Raw genomic sequence first — 24,359 nt, forward strand, 5'->3', positions numbered from 1 at the left:
GAAGCAGGTTTCATCAGACTTTCTCAGAACGCAGCAGCTTTTTCCAACCAAAACGTGGGCCGCTCAAATGCTGACACGTGTGCTGTGTCGAAATGTTGTCAAAATTTGTTGTCTAAGTATCATTTTCCATATGTATATAACCTACAAGTCTAACAAGAAAACAATAATGTATGATGTTTAAATAAAATTAAAATAGTTGTATTAAAAGTGAATTTTTTGTATTATATTAAAAATAAGATATATTAATTTTTTTGTGTGAATTAATTATTTTCTTTAAATAACTTAATTACAACGTATTTCAATTATAATAGAATTAGAAAGAAAAAAAAAACTTTATATTTACTCATTACGTATCCTATTCTAGTCCTAACATGATATTAGAGATGAGAAACTTAAACCATATTATTGATCTGAATCTTTAACGAAAGAATTAACAAGAGTATATCATTTTGAAAAGTGTGCTTAATTCTCAGAAAGAAAATGAAAAAGATGGAAGGAAAAAAAATGAGACTTATAAATAGTCTTATTTAATTTCTTAAAACAATAATGGGCCAATTTCTGTGAGACATATACAGTTTTTATTGCTTCGCAGATTTAAATCTCGAACAAAAGGAAACAATGACTATTTTAATTCTCCTTCCATTCTTCTGTCGTGACTAAGCCGTTCAAAAATACCTTTAACGTTCTTAATTAACTTTAACAACTTAGACCCCAAACATTATAAAATGAATTTGGATTATAATTTGGTTGCCACGACTCAACTAAAGTATTCATTAAATATTTTGTATTGTTATTTATTAGATGAAATATGACATGTTTTTATTAATATTTTTATTGATAAACTTGGTAATGATAAATTAGATAATAAAATATTTATATAATTAAATTATCTTCTTAATTTAACTGATTAATAATTTAATATATCAAATAACAAAATTGTTTAGTTCATAAATTTATATATAGTATTCCTCCTTAACCTTTATATTATACTAAACCTTCTACTAAACATCTCAAATAAGCCGTTAATTGTGTATAATTGTAATATAATATGTTTGTCTTCCTCCTCATAATTGTTTTTAACATATAAAATGTTATCTCATTAACGTAAATTATATATATATATATATATATATATATATATATATATATATATATATATAATGTATATGTATGTATATATACATAGATATATATATATATATATCTATGTATATATACATACATATACATTATATATATATATATATGTATATATATATATGAAAAAAAATCAAGGTGATAGTTAGTATCCGCGAGTATTTATTATCCGTAGGTAGTGAGTAATATATATTTTAATACTCGTTTATAAATAAGTTGGGTGTAGATATCATATTACTTGTACCTGTGGCTATCTATCATTTACAAAATTAAAATTAAAATTTAATTTATATTTTATTAAGTTAAATTCAATTAAAATAAAAATTTAAATAAAATAAAAATTTAATTTATAATTTATCAGGTTAAATTTAATTAAAATTAAATTTATTTTATATTATCTTTTATATTTTTTTTCAATTTTATTTAGATTTTATTTTTAAAATTTGTAAAATATTTTTTTTAAATATTTGCGGGTATCCATGGATACCAGCGCATTTTAAAAAACTCGTAAGTATTTTTTAAACAAATATCCGACAAGTAATGAGACGGATAATGGTTTTATTTATTTTTTGTTTGGGTCGAGTAGTTGGTAGATATTATTTGTGTCCGACCTGATCCGTTATCATCCCTAGTCACATCATATCCTACGATTTCACAATATCATTTATTCATATTAAATATTTATCACTACAAACAATTTACTCTATTTCTAAAAGACTTACGTGTTGAATTGGGCTTAAGATTTTGCACCTGACATGTGGCATTCCACTCACATAGAGTCACATCTTTGGAACTAAATCCTTCTCATATGAAAAGGTAAACTCTATATATAATTCATCTGATATAGTTATCTTTCACATTTATTCAGGTTATAGGAACTTTTATCAACTCTCATTACCTAAATATTTTTTTTTCTATGTGAGTCTGATATTTAATAAAGTCGGGATAATCTTGTCAAGAAATTTTCATTTAATTTACATTCTAAAACCTCACAACATATTATTTTGTCCTTGAAAATAACTACATTCACATCATATATACATCAATAAAAAATCTCAATAAATTATGGCACATGCCTTAACTCTGCTCAATCTCTCTCTCTCTCTCTCTCTCAAACACACACACACATACACATGTTAACTCCTAGGCAAGAGCACCCAATTGTTCAAGTAATAAAACATGGTAAGACCGAGTATCATTTTCCAAGAGACTCATGAAATATTAAAGAATTGTACAATTAATAACTCACATAGACTAAAGAATGTAAAATTATGTGCAAGTAAGTAGATACATAAAGAATAAAGCTGGACTTTGGTAGCTAGACACACTTAGAAGTGAAAAAAGGTTAGAAATGGTATGGGATAGCATTACTAGGGGTAGATTTCATCAGGTTCACTCTCTTGCACACACAAAATCATCTCTTCCCCATCAAACACTAATGTCAACCCACTAAAACACTCTAGCCCTAATCCCTTAAGTGAAAGAGCCTAGGTTTCCTAACTAAGCACCAATCCTTTGGACACTTAACAAGAAAACCCGCCTTAAGATCTAGGGTTTAAGACAATTAATGGGTTATTTCGTAGATACAAGCTCCCACTAAATCTCTAGTTTCAAGCCTAAGTTTCACAAGATTCTTCCCAAAACCCTATGAATCGCAAATCAAGTCATGAACTTCCCCATTACATGCAAGCATTAAGAACAAAAACATGAGACTAGCATTTAATAGAAAAGACATATATATAATCAAAATATTTACAAGGTAGAAGAGAGTTTAATGGCTACAAATGCCCCTAACAAGATGGGTTTGGCTCTCTCAAGCTTAGAAGATGGCCATGGAAGAAGATGGAGAAGCCAGGAGGAAGAAGGGAGTGTTCCCACGAGCTCTCTGTTGATAGGGGGAGCTAAACATACCCTTTATATATATGTTTTTTTATGATAAATAAGAGAATGATTTTATAGTTTCTTACATAACAAATGACATAACAATTGCTTTATCTTTATTTTGTTTGTGCTTGATATATAAATTCATTATTGGTAAATGAATCATGCTTCTAACCGATTGAATATGTCATTTTTGGATGAAATAATTGATTTAATAAAGTGTATAATTTGTTAGATTTCTTCATACATCATTGTGTGCTTAACAGGGGCAAACTATTATGTAGTAATTGATTACATAAGTTGCCTAATCGATTAAAACATGAAGCAATGTCATTGTCTGTTTCATATTTGTTTAAAATGGAAATTGGATTGAAAACTTGCCTAATATAGGATTAATCGATTACATAAGTTGTATAATCGGTTAAATCAAGTTACTTTGTTTAAAGTCATTTCATTTAATAGCCTGAACTATCATAACGATCAAATGAATTTATAAATGGCTAGTATGATTATATAATCGATTACATGCTTGGTATAATTTGTTTAAACAAAAGCAAACTTGTTAAAACAGAAGGAAAAACTTAATAGATTACACAAATTCCTTAATCGATTATAATGCATCAAGATTCAGAAAATCCTACATATATGTGTCTTGAGCTCTATTTCAAAAAATGAGAAATACTATTACTTTCATAACTAATTGTTTCATTGAGTTTTGATTACAAGAGCGTTCAAGAAGTGATCTTGAAGAATCAAAGTGCAAATTGGGTTACTTACACATCAAGATTCTTTCAAGAAAGTGGGTTGAATTATTCCGATTTGATCTGCACCAAGAGGAGTGTGATTGGAAGATCAAGATTATCATTGACAATATGTATTTGTCTACCTGTGTGTGCTGGGCAGAGGTTTTGAGAGTTGTGAGTGTTCTCAAGTGTTGTAAGAGAGTGAGGGTATTCATATCTTGTTTGCTATATTGATTTTTTAGTGTGGTGAGAAGTGTATTGAGAGGGGTATCTCTGTATTTCTGTAAACTCAATCCATTTAAAGTGGAATCCCTTCAACTGAGGTTGTTGAAGGAGGACTAGATGTAGACTTGGGATTAGCTGAACCAGTATAGATTGTCTATGTTGATCTTTCCCTTTACTCTTTCTCTTTTATTGTTGATTCATTACTTCTTGTTTATTGATTTCAAGAAAAACACATATTTTACAAAGTTTTTTAAAAGATTAATTTTTTAAAGCATAATCCAATTCACCCCCTCTTGGCTTGAGATATAAGGCATATCTTTTCTAACAATTGGTATTAGATGTGGGAATTTGAAAATTACTCGAATTTTAATCGATTACTTTCTCAGTTTAATCGATTAAAATGTTCCTGATGGCCAATATATCTCAGACATTTGGAGAAGGTGCATCCACAAATAGGCCACCACTATTTGTATGTGAAAATTACCCTTTTTGAAAAATAAGGATGAAAATTTTCTTGGAATCAGTGGACAAAGGCGTTTGGGATGCTATTATCAATGGTCCCTTCAAACCAACAAAAATAGAGAATGGTAAGACAAAAGTTAAAGACTTCTCTGAGTGGAACGCAGATGAAAACCGAAAGGCTCACTAGGATGTTAGAGCTAAGAATATCATCTCCTCAGCATTCACTATTGATGACTTCTATAGGATCTCTATGTGCTCAACCACAAAGGAAATGTGGGATGTTTTAGAAGTCACCCATGAAGGCACGGATGAGGTTAAGAAAGCAAGAAGGAACTCTGTCATTCAAGAATATGAGATGTTCAAAATGAAGAGTGGTGAAACTATCTATGATGTACAAAAGAGGTTCACTCATATTGTTAACCAACTCCTTGCCCTTAGAAAATTTTTTGACAAAGAGGAAATCAATATCAAGATCTTGAAGAGTTTAAACAGAAGTTGGTAGCCAAAGGTTACTACTATATCAGAATGAAGAGATTTGACAACCATAAACATGGCAACACTCTTTGACAAATTAAGAGAACATGAGTTGGAGCTTGACAGATTAAAGGAGGAAGAAGAGGGAAAACTGAAACACACAAATTTTCCTCAAGACTACAAACAAAACAACTTCAAGAAGACACATTGAAGAAGCTGAATCTGAAAATCTAAAACTGGAAGCAATAAAGAGTAAAAGAAAGGTTCAAGAATGCATGAATTGTCCTGCTCACCTAGAAAGAATTAAATACCCGATGAGTACTCTATCAAAATTCACTTTAGGCAGTTCAAACCTTGATGCTTTATTAGGTTCCCAAAGAAGTGTGTTCAATAAGCAAGGAATAGGGTATAAAGGCAAAAGTAATAAAACCAATGCTAAGAAGTTTAGTGATCTTAGCAAACCTTCTTCTATATCCTACTTCTATTGCAATAACAATTGTCACTTATCTAAAGCATGCTACTACAAGAAGGTTAGTGTCACCGTAGGATTTTATCTTATTTTTATTTTTGTCTATGATAAGTGGCTTTACGGGTGACTTGGCTACAAGAGATTAAACTTTAAGGCCTGATGCACTAGAGTCTAAGTAGGTGTCTAAGTGTTTTTAGTTTTATCTTTGCTTGTCTATGAGTCATCTTTTGAATTCAATAGTTAACCTCTTATGAAAATTGGTCAAGAAAGTAGCCTAAGACATTATGGATAGGGAAAACTTGATACTTAAGCAGTATATGACTCATCTCTCTTACCCAGGAATTGTCTTTTGGTGAATCCTTAAAGCCTTTCCGAATTTGGAATACAATCTTGAAATTAAAAGATGTCCAATAATCCATTTCACCCTAGAATGAGTGCTCTTGAGAAATCCAATGCTTTGAAACAAATTTCTAGAGAGCTTAGAGAACTCAATCTAAGGCGAAAAGAATAATTGCATCTAAGGCAAGAAGAAAATAGGATTAAGGATGAATTGTAGTATAAAGCTAAGAGAGATATTCCTTTCTTTTGTGAGGATATAAGTGCAATATCATACTTAACTTCGGAGAGGAAAGTTGAAGAGTTGCATCCATTCTTTGCTAGAAGTAGTAAATCCTACATTCTTAGCATATGTATTTCCAGGCTTGAAAGGAATGCAAGTGAATGGTGGAGTGAAAGTCAAGATAGTGTTAAGAGAGGTAGAAAAATCCCCATTCATGATTGGAATGAATTAAAAGCTTGTATGTGAATAAATTTTGTTCATCCTTCATTTGTGAAAAACTAATGGGAAAACTCTTTAAAGAGGGAAAATCATTCATTAAAGGTATAATGGTTTCTTTTGTAGGGAAGATGAGTTTAAGGAGAAACTTGAAAGAATTTTGAGTGAGAAAAGAAAAAAAGAGATTAGAAGGAGTAAGGAGAGTCAAGAGAGTTGGAGAAGAAAGATAAAGAGAAAGAAGAAAATGAAAGAAGTGAAAGGGAAGAAAATAAAAAGAGAGAAAAAGAAGAGTTTGAAAGAAGAGAAAAAGAGAGGGAAGATGCTATTAAGGGCAACTTCCACTTCCACAAATGCAATTGACCTAAGAATTTTAAGGGGAAGTTTCCAATCCTTCAACTTTTCTCCAATTATCATTAAGTCTTCAAATTTTAACTTCTCTTTTGAAAAAGTTGTCATTTCATCCTTTAATATGTTAAACTTCTCAAAATGTGGCAACTCACATCTTGAATTATTGTTACCCTTGTGGTCATAATTAACTCAAGACAAAAATAAAAGTTTTTATGAAGAAAGACTTCCACTTTTCGTCATAAACATAAATCAAAATATCAGAAGAATTTCTTCTAAAAATATCTTTCTATATTTCTTATTGATGAAAATAAAACTAATACAAATTATATTTGATGCTTATTGCAGAAAGATATTTGATCCAAGAGGGGTGAATATGAGGAGCTTCTTCCACAATAAATTCATATATCCTTAGTAAAGACAACCCACCAGATTTGAGGACAAATCCTTCTCAAGAGGAAGGAGGGGATGGTGGAATAGGGTCAAGCCAAAAACCTGTCACAGGAAAAATATTTCAACAAAGGTCATATAGAGTGTCAAAGTCTATCAACAAGAAGCAATGAAGCTTGAAATCAAAGGAAATGGAGTAGTCAGGTGCCCACCGCAAGCTAGAGCTTGCCTAGCCAAAATAGGATCCTAGTAGAGGCAACAACTCGCCCAACGTTAGCATGTCCAAAAGCTTCATATGTTCTTTGCTATCAGACCTACACCAACGGAAACCATCTATCGCTCAACGCCAGATCAACCTTGTAAGTAGGCATGAACCAGGGGCTGAATATCCTATAAATTCAACATCCCACTCTTCGTAAACTTCACTTTTGAGATTAATGTAGAGACATCTATTGAGATCAACCTAGAGCATTTCCTTTCTCTTGAGAGTCATTCTGAGAGAGTTTTAGAGCCTCCTATAGCCTCTCTCCCTAGCTAGGAATTATGTCCTAGTTCAAACTACACCATATGCACCACAATTGAAACAAGTTTTATCACCAATGTTCAATTCTTCCATTGTGTTTTAGTTCCACTTCGTCCATATTCTTTTGTGTATTCAAGGCATTGATCTTCAAGTGAGAGTTGAGGATTTCATGCTTCCATTAAATGGAATTCTCAAATTTACTTATTCCATGATGAGACAAATGTCTAAACTTTTTTAAATTTTAGAAGTTCTCATTGAAAAGTTTGAAAGTTGAAGTGTTCTTAACAAAGACTCAACATTCAAAAATTCTTTCTACAAAGGTCGAACATTACATTTATAGTTTTTTCATGCTTGTGCTAAGCTAAACTACCGTCCTAAACATTAGTCGTGAATCAAATATTAGATTAAAAGTGTTTATACAACGTTTTTCACATCTAAACCTCAGGGACAAAAAGCTCAAGAATCGACCTAGGTAATGAGTTTGGTAGCCTGGGTAAAGAGCTAAATAACCACCGATGAGTTCTTCCAAATATATTTAATGTGTTCCATAAAGCTTTTTCTAGAAAATATTTCATGCATGAGTGTTCTAGGAAACTCATTTCAAAAAACTTTATATGCATTATGATAATTTTTTCAAGAAATTTCACTGAGAAAAACTTGTTCCGTAATTCATTTCATATGTTTCATGAATTAGTTTTGGAAATTTCATTTTGAAAATCTTGTTCGGAAATTATATTTCAGAAACCTTATTTTGGAAATTTTGAAAAACTTGTTTCTAAAATTTTTGGAACTTGTAATTGGAAATTCAGTTTTATGAGGGTAAAATGATCATTTTGAAATTTTATGAGGTTGGGTGAAGAATTATGAGGTTCTGGAAGGTTATGTTCTGGGGCTGACCCATAACACTGAGGGGTGTTGCTTCCTCCACCACCACACCTTTCTTCCTCCACCTCCCCAATTTTTTTTAATTCCAATTATATCCTCAAATTAAAATTTTTTTATTTTTATTATTTTAATTTATTCCAAACCTAGTTCTCCTACTTTATTCCCTGCACCCAATCTTTCTATCTCTCAATTCCGTTTAACAATTTGTCTTCTGTTTTACTTTACAACTCCATTTGTCTTCTCCGTTTCACTTCTCTTCATCCGCCTCTTTCTTCTTCATTTTCCTTACATTATTAAAATACATTAAAAATATATTAAAAAATAATAAATCAAAACATTTAAATTAAATTATTAAAATATTTTCAAAATAAAGAATAAACTAATAAAACAAATCCTAAAATTAAAAACATAACTCGGAGTCCGTTTAAGGAAAGAACTGATGTCAACATCCGTTTATGGAAAGAACGGATCCGTTCTTTCCTTAAACGGATGTTGACATCCCTTGAAGGATTTTGACATCCGTTGAAGGATGTCACCTCCGTTTAAAGGTTACGTTTTTTATTTTAGGGTTTTATTTGAAGGTTTATTCCAATACGTACCTTAAGAAGCAACACACGCACTGTACCACTTCACACACTGCACCACGAGAGCGACACTGCACCACGAGAGGGAGACTGCTTGATAATTCTTTCCATCACCACCAACCTTTACAACTTGTAGTATCTCACCGCGACAAAAGAAAGAGATGAAGAAATATAATGTTAAAATAAAAGAAAAATATTTTACTTTGGGAACTAGAATAAGTTATTAGTGGAATAGGTTGTGAATGGGTAAAATTAAAAAATAACGCTAAAAATAAAATTTTACTTTAAGGATAAAATAGTAAAGGGGAGATGGAGGGAGAAAGGTGCGGTGGTGCCTCGATAGATAGATGGAGAAGAGTAAGCTTCAGCCAGACAGAAACTGAAACTGGATCAATGGGTGCTCTCCGCACTGTGCTCCGTCACATTAACACGTGCGCCACCTTCGCTCCACCGCCGCGCCTTCCTATGGCATTGCGTTTGAGTTGTGGCGTCACGTGGCACTATCTTATTCCCTCCAAAACCTCTAGAACCGTTAAATACCGAGCAGGTTCAGACAGTTACAAGTTAGTAGTGAAGAAAGACGAGCGGTTGACAGCGGGAGAGTGTGTCGACGAGGTTGTTGGGAGTGGGACCACAATTGCGGCCATCGTAACTTCCTTGGGGGGGCCACCTGCTGCTGTTGGAATCGTTCGGCTTTCGGGCCCTGAAGCAGTGTCTATTGCGGGTCGGGTGTTCCGGCCCGCCCGGAACTCGTGGCGGCCCACCACCCACGTCGTCGAATACGGTGTCGTCTTGGACTCCGATGGCAACGTCATCGACGAGGTCTTGGTGGTGCCGATGCTGGCTCCGAGGTCGTACACGCGCGAAGATGTGGTGGAGCTTCAGTGTCACGGGAGCGAAGTGTGTCTGCGCCGCGTCCTAAGGACTTGTTTGGAAGCCGGAGCAACGCTTGCTCAACCAGGTGCGTCTCTGTTACTCTGAATAAACTTAATGCTCTTTTAACCCTCGCACGACAACCAATCCAAATTGCTCATTAGTGTCTACTTCTTTTAGGCGAGTTTACTCTTCGCGCTTTTCTTAACGGGCGTTTGGACCTTTCACAAGCCGAAAATGTTACAAGATTAATCGCCGCCAAATCTGTGGCTGCTGCGGATGCTGCACTGCAAGGAATTCAGGTATGTTTAACTCGACGCTGTTTCCGTGTTTTACTGTATCATCGTCATCATGTTTGGTGTAAGACTTGGCTGGTTGCGTCTGTTGACAGGGTGGCTTTTCTTCTCTTGTTCGATCTTTGCGGAGTCAGTGCATTGAGTTGCTTACTGAGATTGAAGCACGTTTAGACTTCGATGATGAGATGCCGCCTCTGGATTTGAATTTGGTTATGGATAAAATCCATGACATGTCACGAGACGTTGAGAATGCATTGGAGACAGCAAACTATGACAAGCTTCTGCAGTCTGGATTACAGGTATGGTTTGGAACAGTGTATTCAGATTCTTAAGGTTTTCTGATTTTTTTTCTGGTTTGGAACACATCGCATAATATGCTGTATTAGGTACATAAGTTTGTTTCTTCTCTTACAAAATGGTTTTGACCTAACTCAAACCTATACAACCCATTTGTAAAGTAAGGATTGTCCCCAATCACATGTTATGTTTTGGCATTAGTTTTAGTAGAGGGAAACAAATAGTATCCTAATAAAGTTTATTAGACCTATTCTGTTACATGCTATTGGTTCACTCAAATATTTATTGCAACACTTGAGATGTCAAATTTTTTGGCATAAAAGTGTGCTGGAAATTTCACATAAACTTTTAAGAAATGAACAAATTATATAAGTGGGATAATCCTCACTTTACCAGCTGGTTTTATAAAGTTGATTAGGCTTAAATTACTTTGTGATACAACATTAATTTGTCATTCTATTTCTATGTGAATATGAGGATGACTGTTGCTGTTCCTATTTTTTATCCTAATATGAAATTCTTTCAGATAGCTATTGTTGGCCGTCCGAATGTTGGCAAGTCAAGCCTTCTGAATGCATGGAGCAAAGTATGTCATTGTCATTTTGGTTATTCGAAAACTTAAATTTGATATTTATTGTTGAATCTCTTCTATAGATGTCAACCTTGGTGTTGGCCAACTTAAATCATTCTCGAAGTATTTTTGTACTTAATCTGCGTCTCAAGTCCATAATTTATCTTTAAGCGGAAGAACTCACACATAATAAATATATGTATATGTATGTATGTATGTATGTCTGTGTGTGTAAAGCATTGTGATTGTTTAACTTATTGAGCATGATCTTCTTGTAGCATGCAGAGTGAGAGGGCAATAGTTACTGAAATTGCTGGAACCACTCGTGATGTGATTGAAGCAAGCATCAGTGTCAGTGGTATTCCTATCACCCTTCTTGATACAGCAGGCATCAGGGAAACTGATGACATTGTGGAAAAGATTGGTGCGGCTTTCTTTCTTTTCTCCTTTAAGTTCAGGATATCTGTAATTTTCCTTTGTTTTTGTAGCATCTTCTTTCTTTTTTGGATAAGTTAAATATAGTCAGCTCAAAGTAATTTTATACAAGCTTTCTAATAATTATTGCTTGCTTTAAGTGTAGTTTAAATGAAACACTAATAAAATCTAGTGAAAATTAGATAGAATACGGCTATAGACTTTACCTGATGACTTAGCTATATAGTTGGATTAGATGTCTTTTTTCGCATGCGTCTAGTGTTATGCTACTTACCTTAACATCATTACTTCACATGATGTACTGGAATTATATTTCTATTCTCCTACTAGGCGTAGAGCGGTCTGAAGCAGTTGCTAGGGGTGCTGATGTAATTATCATGACAGTGAGTGCTGTTGAAGGGTGGACATCGGAAGACACCAAACTTCTCGAAAGGATTCAATCTACCAAGGTTTGACCATATAATTTTTTTCCTCCTCTCTCCTTTGTTTTATTCATTATATCTAATTACTATTTTGATATAGATAGCAGCGTAAACATTTTATTTGAAGGAGAAATAGTCGCATCATTTAACATTTGAGAGAAACGTAGTATCAAGATATCTATGCTAACTGGGAAGCATCGAACTATATATGTTACCACAAACATATTCTTAATATCATATGACATGATAAATTGGCATACAGACACCTGGCTGCCTTAAATGCTTTGGTATCCTATAGTCAACAATGGTAAAATACTTTTTTCTGCTAGGTGGGATCAATTACATAAGACCATTTAGATCCTGTAGTTATCTCTAAAAATTACATTCTGCAGGATATTGTTCTTAAACATAATAAATATTGCATTACACCTTTCATTTTTCTTTTAGTATTAAGCTTGGTACCTGTTATTATTTTCTGTCATGCGGTGAGAAAAGAAAAGATGCATTTTCATATTAGTCTGCAATCTTTACTTAACCTTTCTGTTGTAAGACAGAGATCAACTGGATCATCCACCCCGGTAATCCTTGTGGTCAACAAGATAGATTGTAAACCTTGTGCTGAGACTGAATGGGACAAAGGATTCCAGAGTCATAAAATGTTCAGCAAACATGTGTTTACATGTGCTGTTACTGGTCAAGGATTACGAGACTTAGAGAGGGCGGTATTACAGATTGTGGGTCTTGAAGGCATTCCTGCTGGGGGTCGCAGATGGACTGTCAATCAGGTAAACTATCATTTTGGCTTTCCATCTTTCTTACAAATTAGTAGGAGCTTTAAAGTTTTCTTAACCTTTTGAATGGGAAGAGAAGGAACGAATAGACTCTTAGAGACCACGTATCTTTATTTGGTAAATTTGAACAAGGAGTAATGGTCAAAATTATGCTTAGCTAAGAATAAAATGGTTGATGGTAAATAACGATATTGCTGGACTCAACAAAGACTTTTCTGTTTTCTACCATTCCATTTTCACTCCAACCAAGCAATGGCTCTAGTGTTGATCTTCTGTTACATGACAACATTCTTGCACATGCACCCACATACTCAAAAAAGAGTAGTAAAATAAGCTTCTTCTCTTTGGGGGGGAGGTCTTGAATCTGGATTGTGTTTGCTGATATAACGATGTTGCAGAGACAATGTGAACAACTTGTTCGGACCAAGGAAGCACTTGCAAGGTTACAATCATCAATAAAGGAGGAACTGCCTCTTGATTTTTGGACAATTGATTTGAGGGATGCTGCATTGTCCCTTGGACAAATAAGTGGAGAAAATATATCGGAGGAGGTTTTATCAAATATATTTGGCAAGTTCTGTATTGGTAAATAGAAAGACTCCCAATACGTACGTGGTGATTTTTAGCTAGCTTCCTTTACATTTCTCACTCATGTATAGGACGCCAACTTCAATCTGGTTCAGTACAGTTCCCATGGATTTCAAGCCATGATCAGTTTTGTTGTATGTTTCTCGTACTGATTATCACTTGAGCCCCTCCTTGTGTGGTTGGGATGATTTTTAAATTGAGTTGTAGAACTTTTGAATGAACTGTCCAAAAATATGATGCAACATTGTAACTGCAAATAGGAAATACGCAAACGCAATTTACGAAGTTCTTAATTTCATGGTATCCAAAAATCATTTAGTTTCAATGTTAATTTAAAAAAAAATTGAAACATTTATGTCGAAAACTGAAGAATATGGGAGAATGGGAAGAATATATACAAGATATGCATACGCACCAAGGCACTATTGGCCTGTACCTGATTGGTTCCAATTAATGGTGTGTTCCTTCAATTGTTGTGTTTCTTCATGCTTGAGTTTGACCATATTCCGAGCACGTATCATGCTCAAATTTCAGAAGGATGCATCACCCTCAAATAGAGATTGGTAAGCGTGAACCCCTTTCCCCTTGGGGCACACAACTCCTCATTCCTTGGAGCCAGGACCAGAGATTTAACAATCTCGATTGCGGGTGAAGCTTACTGAATACTTGGTTCTTCGATTAAATGCTTGTCTTTTTGAGGTCTTGTTGTTTGCCCAGGTCTTATTTGATGTCCAAGTTTTTTGTTCTTCGCGTAAGACTTTTAATTTTCAGGTCTTTTATTTGTTTTGTGCAAAAAAAATTGCTACTATAGCGTTTTGCAAACATGAAAATGAGAAGTAGCAGGGGCTCGTAAACCTTTTTTCTCCCTTTTGCTAAAATCACAATGACGTGAAATTAAGAACATTAATTGTTAAAGGGATTGATGTTAGTAAGAAAATTGCTCCAAAAATTGATTTATACTCTGACTGTTATTTGAAGCTAGAAAGAATATACGAACTAGGCCACTGATCATGAGAGACTTGAATTGATGGTGCTTTAGAATTAACAAAATTCTGAGGGGGGTAATGGTCGCAGGGTTATATATGGTTTTAGCCTTTACTTAAATAATTTTGTCATAATTTCAATCATGGTTATTAAACTCTCGAGTTAACTCGTAAACTCATATACGAGTTTACGTTTTCAGACATGGCTTCCGAGTTAATTCGAAAGTAAACTCGTTTTCTGCATAAACTCGGTAAAATCGACTCTGAAATCGGTAAAATCATGTAGAATCGCGAGTTTAGAACAATTCTGCGAACTTGAAAGTTATATATTTAATGAAATGCATCAAAATTAATGACAATAATGCAAATATTTATGTTTTACAATATTTATTTTTATGAACCATATAACTATAGATTTTATTTATTTAAAATTATATAATTTTGTAAACTTATTTATATAATTTTTTTTCATCTGTAAACTCCTACGAGTCGAGTTTCCGAATCGAGTTTACTTGACTCTCACGAGTTTACGCAAACTTTCGAATTTGATAACCTTGATTTCAACTTTGTAAAAATCAGACCTTTACATCTCAAACATAATTGTATGGAACAATCAGATGTTACAAAACTTGATAGCTTGATGAGTATTTTGTAACTTGATGTAAAGCATATATCGACCACCCAAAATTGTTATGCATAGAATAAAAAAGTTACACGTTATTACATTTTTATTCAAATGTAGGAAGAGAATTAATTAACCAGCAAATAAATAGATGGAACATGGCGATGCTGATTTTGATCCTCTAACTGCATAAATTAATAATCAATCCAAGACTAATGTCATTTACATTTTAAAGCAACGGATTCCTTCAGTAATAGGGATATGATCTGCCTTCTTTCCACAACTTGGCCCTTGGGGACAACAACTTGGCCAAGGGAATCAATAGGATCCGTTACATTTATAAGACACATACAGGTTCCTCTAACCAAGAACCTTTCGAAGTTCATCAGTCAACTTCCCACGACCCGATGGCTCCAACTGCACCAAAATTTCCAAGATATAATGAAGCAAATAATAAACTAAACAGTTTAAGAAAACAAATAGTAACGACATAGCTAATGAAATGGAAAGTTCAAGTTCTTTACCTTGCTTAAAAGGGCTGCAAGACCCTGAGGTAGAGCTTGCAAATCTAGAGCTGAGTCACCAATGTTTGTCAATTGAAGCAACACTTTCTGCACACGCAGTTCCTTTAGTTTATTCTCGTAATTTGCAGGATTGTTTTTCCATTTGAAGAAGGCTTCATCATCCAACCACGCATCTTCTTTACTATTGGCAATATCAGAATTCAAATACCATTCTTTGAGCAAGTTCATTGCAGATGCATGTGACAAATGGTCACCAGCAGCATCTCTCACACTGTTGATCAGTGACTGCTCTCCAATTCTTCGGTGAAGTCTCTGGTAGAAGACGGCTCGGGAGTTACGCCAGTCCAGAACTTCTCTAATTACACCCTTGGCAGCCATTCTTAAGGAAGTATCATGTAGTTCAGCAAACTTTGTGGCTATCTGGGTATACACAGGCAAAAGCTGTTTTTCACAGGATTTAATCTGCGGCTGTAGGGATTCAAAGGCGGCAAGGTCCCTGTTACTCTTGGCTTCCTGAAGTTTTTCCTTCAGAGTTATCAATTGTTGATCCAGTCTACCCATACACTCTAACAATTCCCTTGTTCTGAATTTGATCTCAATCATTCCTTCTGGCTCAAGGACATTACCTTTAGCTGTTCGATCAGCATACATTTCAATGTGGTCTGAATTGATTTGACTGTCAACAACCACCCATGCACCACCTCGGAGTTCCCCCATCATTGGGATGTACACAAATATGGGTTGCTTGTATGTTCTAAGGTTCTCCACAATAGTTGAACCAGCCTGAAGAATTCCTTCAAAAAGGTCCCTTTGCCCTCCTGAAAAGCCTCTCCAGTTTGCGAGAATGAAAAGCGGGAAAAGGCAATGGTCCCAAGCGCATTGAAGGCTTTGAAGAACTTAGAAGCAGAGCTACCGTGCAAACTATAACTTACTGAAGTCCTATCAATCTTCTTCCCTAAGACATGTTGGAAATCAAATATTCAAACAGTTTATGTCCGTGAAATAAAGAGGAGGAATCAATCAGGTGTTGAGGCTTTGACAGACAAGAAGAAAAAGATCCATCACCAGCTTACCATTGTAAATGGTAACACCAATGGTTGTACCAGCAAAGCCTATTGTGCTGAAAGTACAGAGTGCATTTACCCATCTCAGTGAGTGAATATCCGGGAGCTGGGAGAGAAGTAGTTCAAAGATTCCAAAGAAAATAATAAAATGCTGCAGGGTCAATGTTCCATTATCATGATAGTGCTTGTAAACTGCCTGTATAAAAAGAACATATCCACATCCCCAAAAATGGAAACAAATGGTTTTTATTGTCCATAAGAAGATTTGTATAAAAAGAGTTGAAGTTAATTAAACTCTGGTAGATGCATAACCTTAAGGCTGCTGCCAGCTGCAATTTGAATGGCAATGTTATTTCCCAGAGAAGCTACCTGCTGAAAAATGGCAATAGACCAGTACCCCCACAATCCTTCAGGAATCAATAAACAAGAAATTAGAGTATTGAATTTGACAATGATCATAGCTATTAATGCCACAAGCAGAGAAATTAAATAACATGTACATATTATAGGACTAACATAAGGATAAGGTGGTAAAAGGAAACTATTTGCAGTAAAACCAACCGAAAATACTATGTGCCAGATGTCTGTAGGTAAAGTGCTTCTCCCCGTTCCATTTCCACAGAGAAGCGATCAAAAAGCTAGAGTACCAGGTGGCTAGTGTTGCACTCACCAGACTACTCACACCTGAAACCATTCATAGAGAGAAACACCAAAAAAAACCAGTTAACTAATTATCCAACATAAGTCGAACAAAACATACGAAAGTGACCTCATTTGAAATGAATAAAATATATAAAATTTGATCAGCACCCTGGTGGAGACAAAACGCCACTACTGTAGAATTTAATTATAAATTGTCTGATTATGAAATTTCCGTTAAGAACAATTCAGGAATGAATAAATAAATAAGAAATTACCAAGAGGCCAACCGAGAGAAGCAATAGCAAAGGGCAAAGGGGCAAAAGCAGCAGGGGTGGCAATGGTGGTTGCAACATGGAAAGCTGCTTGCTTCCATGTTCCTTTACCTCTCACTGCTTCTTCTGAATCGCTTTTCTCTGTTTCCAATTCTCGCGTTGACTCCATTCTGTTTCTGCTCCTAATACTTTGTTTCTGCCTTTTCCCACTCTGTACACAGATATTTTAATTCATTTTATCCTTCTGTTCTCATTCATGTTGCAGTTGGAGTTTACACTATCATTCTCTACGTTTGTTGACATTTTTCCTTGCCCGTAGCCGAAATCATGGACACACAGAAAGCGACATAATTCTACTACAACCTTTGTGGCAGTTAAAAAGCAAGATTTCATGGTCCGACACGGAAATGGGAACTGATTAACTATTAGGAGCATTTTCGTCTTTTAAAAAGCGTCATGAGATGAAAAAAAATCAAAATCATTTATTTCATAGCAACAGACCAAACCACCATTCATTATTTATACAAGAGAGGTGATATTTTGACATTACAAAAGACAAACGAATGTCTAACATTTTTTAAAGAGAATGTCAAACAAACTTGGGCGTTGCTCCCTCCATCATCACACTTCCTCCATCTCTCCTTTACTATTTTGTCTTCCTCAGTCATTTTCTATATCTGTCGCATCACATCTCAAAGTATTATGAGCTGCTCTATTACCAATCATAACATTTGCCAATTCTTGAATTGCATGGGAAGTGCTCTGCCTCATTTTATCAACCAGTATTCCAATGTGATCTAAAAGCCCTAAACCCAAGAGTCGATTCCTCAGTAGCTCAACAGTAGTAACATAAGGTGGTATTCCTTCATCAATCATCATTTCAAAATACTTACATGCCTCCTCTAGTTTTCCTTTCTTCTTACAAAAACCATGAATCAAGACAGAATATGTTGAGACAGATGGAAAAAATTTTTTGTCCACCATGTTCTCCCAAACTTCAGCTACCCTATCAAACCTCCCTATCCTGATCAACAATTTGAGGACCATGTTATATGTATGGCGATCAGGAAGACATTTATCTTTTTCCATTCTAAACATTAACCTCAGGGCCCTATTGACCTCACAATGATCACAATGGTAAGCTTGTATTGCATTATAGCTCCAAATATCTGGTTTAACTCCTCTTGAAATCATTTCATCCAACAATTGATAAGCTTCTTCCACAAGTTCATTCTTACATAGTCGTTTCATAATACAATTGTATGTAAAAACGTTAGGCAAAAGGTTGTACCTTCTCATTTTATCAAGAACCCTGAAAGCTGATTGCACATCATTTGCACTGCAATACGAATGAATAAATATTGAATAAGTAAAAGCATCTGGCTCAACTCTTTTTGACAACATATCGTGAAAAACATTCTTAGCTTCATCCACACAACCACCTTTGCAAAGAGCGCCCAACAAATTGTTATACGCAAGCAAATCCACTGGACATCCTTGTTCAAGCATTGCTTCAAACAGTTCGCGGGCTTTATCTGAATCACCAATCTCACCCCATCCACTTAACAAAATGCTGTAAGTTTTAGCAGATAAAGAGAAACGATTCTTAGCTTTGTCAAAAAATTGTTGAGCTTGCTGGAGATGCTTCCTTTTGCATAAAAAGTACAACAACTTATCCAAATCATGAACAGTTGGCATAACTCCAAACTCATCCATTCTATTGAAAGACCGAATTGCACCATCTGGTAAATTAGCCCGGCTATATGCCTTGAAGATGAGCCAGAAAATCTCACCGTTGATTACATATGAACGAGAGTCTCTCATTTCTATGAGAAAATCCCATAGTATGGCAAACTGTTTGCAACTTCCTAATATCTCCACCAAAATGTGGAAGCTCACATCATTGTGCTGAAAACCTGGAATTGATTTAGCCCAAAGAAAGAATCTATGGGCTGAGAAGCCAAGATTCTTGCACCTTTTCAAGACCTGTTCGACCAAATTAGTGGATATTTGTGGAGAAAATGGCTTGAGACAGAGTTCTAGACCATGGTGAGGGTATCGATGGGCACTGAGTACACGGGATATCTCATTGATAAGGTCGGGTAATGATGGCCCTAAGACTTGAGGGTTTGGGAAAGAATGAATGTGGTAATTGGGTTTGTGTTGGACAAGGGTGCAAAAGAAAGAGGGTAAGGTTTTATACTTTGAAAAAAATGACTGAAAAGCCATATGGGACAATGTCATATCAATTCCAGCACCGGGAAGGATTCAACTTCGTTAAAGCACCTTCACTCCAACATTTTTCATTGCTCAAAATCTGGGCTTCTGTGAAAGACATCATGGATGTGCGTGCACAAGGCCATGGCAAGCACAATTTGCACTCTTCCCTGTTTAGACAAAAAACAAATTCATATGCCAACTGTTCTTGATTCATGGTTTTTGTAAGAAGAAAGGAAAACTAGAGGAGGCATGTAAGTATTTTGAAATGATGATTGATGAAGGAATACCACCTTATGTTACTACTGTTGAGCTACTGAGGAATCGACTCTTGGGTTTAGGGCTTTTAGATCACATTGGAATACTAGTTGATAAAATGAGGTAGAGCACTTCTCATGCAATTCAAGAATTGGCAAATGTTATGATTGGTAATAGAGCAGCTCATAATACTTTGAGATGTGATGAGACAGATATAGAAAGTGACTGAGGAAGTGGCTATTTGTTTCTCATACTACTTTCTCCTTATTCTATTTTGATGAATATGTCGAGGAAACCATTTCATTGCTGCAGAGCACATATTGGAGATGTTAAATCTGTGGGCAACCGCGGTATATACCTCGAAATATTTCAAATATATATTAAATTAATTTAAGATAGGAGAATATGTCGCGGTTGCTCGTAGAACCGCGGCATATACCTCTGTAACGTGCTGAACACAACTGTCTTCCTAACTGCCTTTTGGGGAATTTCAGTAGATGACAGGGGTATATGCCGCGGTTGCTCTGCGAAACCGCGGCATATACCCCCTGTAACTTCTGAAATTCTCTGACTGGCAGAGAAGTTGAGAAGTTACTGCGGTATATGCCGCGGTTCTCTGGACAACCGCGGCATATACCCTTGTAACTTTTGAAATTCTCTGACCCAGTCAGCACCTGCAATAAATTGGCAGGGGTATATGCCGCGGTTCTCTGGACAACCGCGGCATATACGCTTGTAACTTTTGAAATTCTCTGACCCAGTCAGCACCTGCAATAAATTGGCAGGGGTATATGCCGCGGTTCTCTGGACAACCGCGGCATATACGCTGTTATTTAATTTTTTATTCACACATGGCGTCAAAGGTAATGGTTGACTGGAGTATATGCCGCGGTTCGAAGCAGAACCGCGGCATATGTGTTCGATTTATTTACAAAACTGCCACCGCGCACCATTATGCTGCGGTTTCCATTGAACCGTGGCATAATGTGCGCTGTAAAAACCCAATTTTTTACTAGTGAAGAAAACAAAGAGGGAGTTTTTTTTAATATAAGAATGATAGTAATAATAATAATAATATAATTTATGATGTTTGGGTGGAAAAAAAATGTAAAGAAATTGTTTTCTCGCAGCCTCACTGAGCACTTCCCGCTTCTCCCTCTGTGAATTGCGGTTTCATTTGATGGTTTCAAACCCCCAAAAGTTACACACACACAGAGACTAACATTTATTCAACACAAGCACCACTATAGTCAACCAAACCCATCCTCTTTGCTTTTCTGTTCAACTTCGGATCCGTACCGTAAGTTTTCTTTCTTCGTCTTCGCCGGCTGCGATGTGCGATTCCTTCATTTACCTGCTTCTTCTGTCATTTCGTTTTTATATCATTAATTAGTTACTCTTCAATTGGTTAGGATATGGATATGGACATGGATTGTCGGGGAAGGATTATTCCCTCCGATTTCCTTTTTTTTTTTGTTTATACATCACAAATAAGTAAATCGTGTGTTGCTGCTCTGTGTGATCTCGTGATGTGTCGAATTTTTTTCTCACTGCATCTTTGCAATTTTTTTAATCTCTGCTCTGGTTTAAAACTAGAACAATACCTATTTGTATAGCATTATTGTATTGGTGTGGTGTGGTGGTGGGTGGAGCTGCCATGGGAGTGAAATTGAGAGGTAAATTAGGGTTTTAAAATATGTTAAAAGAATTTTAAAATGTAAAAAATAAAAAAGTTAAAACAGAAAGATAATTTTGAAAATAAGATTGATTGCTGAGGTGGAGGAAACAAGGATGGTGGTGAAGGAAGCAACTCGCTTATTTTACCAATGGTCATTCATGTGAAACACCAAAACTGTAACAATGCCATGCTAATTCTATTCTTTTCAATTTATGCTTTCAGGTTAGTTACCATTTGACTATAATTTCCATTTTGGCCTTTGATAATTCTTTAGGGTTTCGAATGAATTTGGTTTTTCTGCAAGAGGATAGTAAGCAATATTGGGCTTTTCATATGGAGAAATTGCTCTGTTGCTTGGAGCCACTGCTGCTCTGATTCTTACATCTGTTTATCATATAAAGGAATATTTTCCCACTGGCTGTTCTTGCATATGAATTTGTTTTTTGTCTAAACAGGGAAGAGTGCAAATTGTGCTTGCCATGGCCTTGTGCACGCACATCCATGATGACTTTCACAGAAGCCCAGATTTTGAGCAATGAAAAATGTTGGAGTGAAGGTGCTTTAACGAAGTTGAATCCTTCTCGGTGCTGGAATTGATATGACATTGTCCCATATGGCTTTTCAGTCATTTTTTTCAAAGTATAAAACCTTACCCTCTTTCTTTTGCACCCTTGTCCAACACAAACCCAATTACCACATTCATTCTTTCCCAAACCCTCAAGTCTTAGGGCCATCATTACCAGACCTTGTCAATGAGATATCCCGTGTACTCAGTGACCATCGATACCCTCACCATGATCTAGAACTCTCTCTCAAGCCATTTTCTCCACAAATATCCACTAATTTGGTCGAACAGGTCTTGAAAAGGTGCAAGAATCTTGGCTTCTCAGCCCATAGATTCTTTCTTTGGGCTAAATCAATTCCAGGTTTTCAGCACAATGATGTGAGCTTCCACATTTTGGTGGAGATATTAGGAAGTTGCAAACAGTTTGCCATACTATGGGATTTTCTCATAGAAATGAGAGACTCTCGTTCATATGTAATCAACGGTGAGATTTTCTGGCTCATCTTCAAGGCATATAGCCGGGCTAATTTACCAGATGGTGCAATTCGGTCTTTCAATAGAATGGATGAGTTTGGAGTTATGCCAACTGTTCATGATTTGGATAAGTTGTTGTACTTTTTATGCAAAAGGAAGCATCTCCAGCAAGCTCAACAATTTTTTGACAAAGCTAAGAATCGTTTCTCTTTATCTGCTAAAACTTACAGCATTTTGTTAAGTGGATGGGGTGAGATTGGTGATTCAGATAAAGCCCGCGAACTGTTTGAAGCAATGCTTGAACAAGGATGTCCAGTGGATTTGCTTGCGTATAACAATTTGTTGGGCGCTCTTTGCAAAGGTGGTTGTGTGGATGAAGCTAAGAATGTTTTTCACGATATGTTGTCAAAAAGAGTTGAGCCAGATGCTTTTACTTATTCAATATTTATTCATTCGTATTGCAGTGCAAATGATGTGCAATCAGCTTTCAGGGTTCTTGATAAAATGAGAAGGTACAACCTTTTGCCTAACGTTTTTACATACAATTGTATTATGAAACGACTATGTAAGAATGAACTTGTGGAAGAAGCTTATCAATTGTTGGATGAAATGATTTCAAGAGGAGTTAAACCAGATATTTGGAGCTATAATGCAATACAAGCTTACCATTGTGATCATTGTGAGGTCAATAGGGCCCTGAGGTTAATGTTTAGAATGGAAAAAGATAAATGTCTTCCTGATCGCCATACATATAACATGGTCCTCAAATTGTTGATCAGGATAGGGAGGTTTGATAGGGTAGCTGAAGTTTGGGAGAACATGGTGGACAAAAAATTTTTTCCATCTGTCTCAACATATTCTGTCTTGATTCATGGTTTTTGTAAGAAGAAAGGAAAACTAGAGGAGGCATGTAAGTATTTTGAAATGATGATTGATGAAGGAATACCACCTTATGTTACTACTGTTGAGCTACTGAGGAATCGACTCTTGGGTTTAGGGCTTTTAGATCACATTGGAATACTGGTTGATAAAATGAGGCAGAGCACTTCCCATGCAATTCAAGAATTGGCAAATGTTATGATTGGTAATAGAGCAGCTCATAATACTTTGAGATGTGATGAGACAGATATAGAAAGTGATTGAGGAAGTGGCTATTTGTTTCTCATACTACTTTCTCCTTATTTTATTTTGATGAATATGTCGAGGAAACCATTTCATTGCTGCAGAGCACATAATGGAGATGTTAAATCTGTGGGCTATGGTTAACTGACGCATTTTGAGGTTCTAATTGTTACTATAATCCTTCAATGTAGCTTGTATGATGCAAGTTAATCTAAATTTTAACCCTTGGAAATTTTACATGAAACACCTTAGTTTCTGTATCATGAAGAAATGATTGCCAGCTCAGTTCATTCATTACGGCAGAGATTATGAATTTTATACCTTTAGTCATTATGGGTGTGGCTGAGATTTAGCATTATGCAACTTCTTTTCGGGCATGTGAATTTTGTAAACTTTTCATTTCTCATAATGTTATGGATGAGAAGTTGCTCCCGCATTTGGATGCTACCAAACTGGTCCTGATATTTGTATAAAATAGGCATCAAAAGAATAAGAGGAAAGTTAAAAGCGTGTGTAGCTGATTAAATGGAAGGGGAACAAACATGCATTAAGAGTTACGATACTCTACTGCATGGGATATGATTGAAGAGAATTATTACTATAACTTGGGATATACCTCCTCTTCCTCCTAAGGTTTTTTATTTCTTTCTTCTCTGCATGATTTGTTTCCCTTGCATTTTAACAAGGAATTCATGAATGATCCTTACCTTCTTTGCATAAGTGGACTTGTGTGTTCGTAATTCAATGCTATGTGAATTGATTAATATGTGGA

General features: G+C 35.5%; 3 protein-coding genes and 2 pseudogenes across 5 annotated transcripts; 2 read left to right on the forward strand and 3 right to left on the reverse strand.

The window, feature by feature from the left end:
- Positions 1 to 9,216: 9,216 nt before the first annotated feature.
- On the forward strand, positions 9,217 to 13,462 carry LOC148204964 (uncharacterized). The gene is made up of 8 exons (XM_088101344.1): positions 9,217 to 9,854; positions 9,947 to 10,068; positions 10,158 to 10,361; positions 10,886 to 10,945; positions 11,216 to 11,354; positions 11,696 to 11,814; positions 12,342 to 12,572; positions 12,977 to 13,462. Exons 1-8 carry the CDS (start codon positions 9,287 to 9,289, stop codon positions 13,169 to 13,171), a joined length of 1,638 nt encoding a protein of 545 aa, XP_087957470.1. The 5' UTR covers positions 9,217 to 9,286; the 3' UTR covers positions 13,172 to 13,462.
- Positions 13,463 to 15,131: 1,669 nt separating this feature from the next.
- Positions 15,132 to 16,012, reverse strand: LOC148204965 (acetyl-CoA carboxylase 1 pseudogene; annotated as a pseudogene).
- Positions 15,879 to 18,855, reverse strand: LOC148204966 (GABA transporter 1-like). 2 transcript variants are annotated; one of them, XM_088101363.1, is made up of 7 exons: positions 18,716 to 18,855; positions 18,565 to 18,612; positions 17,277 to 17,484; positions 16,921 to 17,043; positions 16,672 to 16,766; positions 16,369 to 16,555; positions 15,879 to 16,250 (listed from the first exon to the last, which is right to left on the reverse strand). In XM_088101363.1, exons 3-7 carry the CDS (start codon positions 17,440 to 17,442, stop codon positions 16,012 to 16,014), a joined length of 810 nt encoding a protein of 269 aa, XP_087957489.1. In that variant the 5' UTR covers positions 17,443 to 17,484; positions 18,565 to 18,612; positions 18,716 to 18,855; the 3' UTR covers positions 15,879 to 16,011. The 2 variants fall into 2 exon arrangements, with proteins under 2 accessions (XP_087957489.1, XP_087957485.1); XM_088101359.1 differs by lacking the exons at positions 18,565 to 18,612; positions 18,716 to 18,855 and adding an exon at positions 17,846 to 17,981.
- Positions 17,736 to 20,018, reverse strand: LOC148204967 (pentatricopeptide repeat-containing protein At1g52640, mitochondrial pseudogene; annotated as a pseudogene). The gene is made up of 2 exons (XR_015782768.1): positions 19,784 to 20,018; positions 17,736 to 19,660 (listed from the first exon to the last, which is right to left on the reverse strand). The product of XR_015782768.1 is annotated as a pentatricopeptide repeat-containing protein At1g52640, mitochondrial pseudogene (transcript).
- A 754-nt stretch (positions 20,019 to 20,772) lies between these two features.
- On the forward strand, positions 20,773 to 23,623 carry LOC148204968 (pentatricopeptide repeat-containing protein At1g52640, mitochondrial-like). The gene has a single exon (XM_088101368.1). The coding sequence runs from the start codon at positions 22,025 to 22,027 to the stop codon at positions 23,606 to 23,608; it is 1,584 nt and encodes a 527-aa protein (XP_087957494.1). The 5' UTR covers positions 20,773 to 22,024; the 3' UTR covers positions 23,609 to 23,623.
- Positions 23,624 to 24,359: the final 736 nt, after the last annotated feature.

This window comes from Vigna umbellata, chromosome 1 (genome assembly GCF_029865625.1).
Source record: "Vigna umbellata cultivar VRB3 chromosome 1, Vumbellata_1.0, whole genome shotgun sequence".
NCBI lineage: Eukaryota > Viridiplantae > Streptophyta > Magnoliopsida > Fabales > Fabaceae > Vigna > Vigna umbellata.

What these genes read in the sequence shown, in the direction of transcription:
- LOC148204964 (XM_088101344.1), top strand. Translation starts at nt 9,287, where the DNA reads ATGGGTGCTCTCCGCACTGTGCTCCGTCACATTAACACGTGCGCCACC. An exon ending in CTGCACTGCAAGGAATTCAG is followed by an intron (nt 10,069 to 10,157) that starts GTATGTTTAACT and finishes GTCTGTTGACAG; the next exon opens with GGTGGCTTTTCTTCTCTTGT. An exon ending in AAAGGATTCAATCTACCAAG is followed by an intron (nt 11,815 to 12,341) that starts GTTTGACCATAT and finishes GTTGTAAGACAG; the next exon opens with AGATCAACTGGATCATCCAC.
- LOC148204966 (XM_088101359.1), bottom strand. Translation starts at nt 17,941, where the DNA reads ATGACTGAGGAAGACAAAATAGTAAAGGAGAGATGGAGGAAGTGTGAT. An exon ending in TTCTCTCGGTTGGCCTCTTG is followed by an intron (nt 17,044 to 17,276) that starts GTAATTTCTTAT and finishes GAATGGTTTCAG; the next exon opens with GTGTGAGTAGTCTGGTGAGT. An exon ending in TCTGGCACATAGTATTTTCG is followed by an intron (nt 16,767 to 16,920) that starts GTTGGTTTTACT and finishes TGATTCCTGAAG; the next exon opens with GATTGTGGGGGTACTGGTCT.
- LOC148204968 (XM_088101368.1), top strand. Translation starts at nt 22,025, where the DNA reads ATGACATTGTCCCATATGGCTTTTCAGTCATTTTTTTCAAAGTATAAA.